The 1314-nt window shown below is 43.3% G+C and overlaps 1 protein-coding gene across 1 annotated transcript; it reads right to left on the reverse strand.

Annotated features, from left to right (window-relative positions):
* Nucleotides 1-477: 477 nt before the first annotated feature.
* On the reverse strand, nt 478-940 carry SARC_16408 (hypothetical protein; the record flags this gene model as incomplete). Its single annotated transcript, XM_014289484.1, has 1 exon — nt 478-940. A coding segment is annotated over one exon (463 nt), but the record flags the coding sequence as incomplete, so codon positions are not given.
* Between the last annotated feature and the right edge of the window lie 374 nt (nt 941-1314).

The following is a 1314-nucleotide window of genomic DNA, read 5'->3' on the forward strand; positions in this document are numbered from 1 at the left end:
ATAAGGATTCGTGTGTGAACATGAGCAAGTATCTATATTTGTACTATGAATGGTGTATATCCCTCCGTGATGCACAAAAATGGTCGCAAACCCAATTTATCAGTACATATCGAAACTTCACATCAACAACGACGTATCAAAGCTAATATTATGATGGCCAGAAGATAAGTATACAGCGTAGCTGGAATTTCGAAGCAAATAGTCCTACAGTTTCAGAACCCTATTACCATCGAATAAACTGGAAAGTTACACAAGCATATACGATGCTGTGATGAGTAGCCATTTCAGCAATAAGTCATTCATGGAGTACATCGCATACGCACATGTAAGCGCACATACAGGTACAAACATATATACACATATGCATATACCAGTAACCGTCACTCTGTGCATGCATCCATCTAAATCAGTGAAACTCGCGCAATACACCGACATACATGGGCAATGATTCTCACTCTTTATTCACACACGCAAAATTCAGGAGCCGTTACCCTGTACACTCACCTGAAACTCGGCCTTTCCGTGTCGCTGCTGCTTCAGGAACTCCGACACCTCCATAGCGCGCCTCTTCTCGAAGATTCCCGCACTCGTTCCATTCCACTGGAAAATCTCCAGACCTTTATCTAGTATAAACACATCACCATCATTCAGACTATCCAATTCAACCGGGACAGCCTGGCAGCGCATTTTATTGCGTTTGCCTTTGATGTGCAGGAGTCGTGGCTGGTAATCAACTGGCTCTACTTTTTCAAAGCCCGAATCCGCCCCACCAGACATCACAATCATGGCTGGTTTCCATAAATCCAAGAATTCTTCCGACTCGTAATCTTGAACCTCCCGGTACTGCACAGGCACATCGCCCAGGACGGTATCCAACTCGACTGTTTTGTAGGCCTGTTGTTGTGTGCATACAAGTACCTGCTTATCCAATAGTCCACTTCTACGCAAAATGCGAAAGTATGCATATCCAATGCAACTTGAGACAGGTGATTCTCATGTTCATTCTTTTACAAGTATAACATACCACTGCTTGTTGTATGCCATTCAATATCCCATTGGTACAGTTAGATACAGAAAATCATGCCATACAATCCACCAGTATTTAGAAAAGGTGACTTACCGCAGTGCCAGATTCGTCCTACACATGCGCCCATCACGAGATGCGTTGATACATCACAGCAGCGGGATACAACAGTGACCGCATCCAAGATAAAAAGACAAACGAATAGATATTAGAAACATCGTTACCGATAAGAAAAAATGGGCGAGTAGACGTCCGGTCATGTCAAGAATGATGTTATGGGATCTGGTATT

Source organism: Sphaeroforma arctica, assembly GCF_001186125.1.
Source record: "Sphaeroforma arctica JP610 unplaced genomic scaffold supercont1.8011, whole genome shotgun sequence".
Taxonomy (NCBI): Eukaryota; class Ichthyosporea; order Ichthyophonida; genus Sphaeroforma; species Sphaeroforma arctica.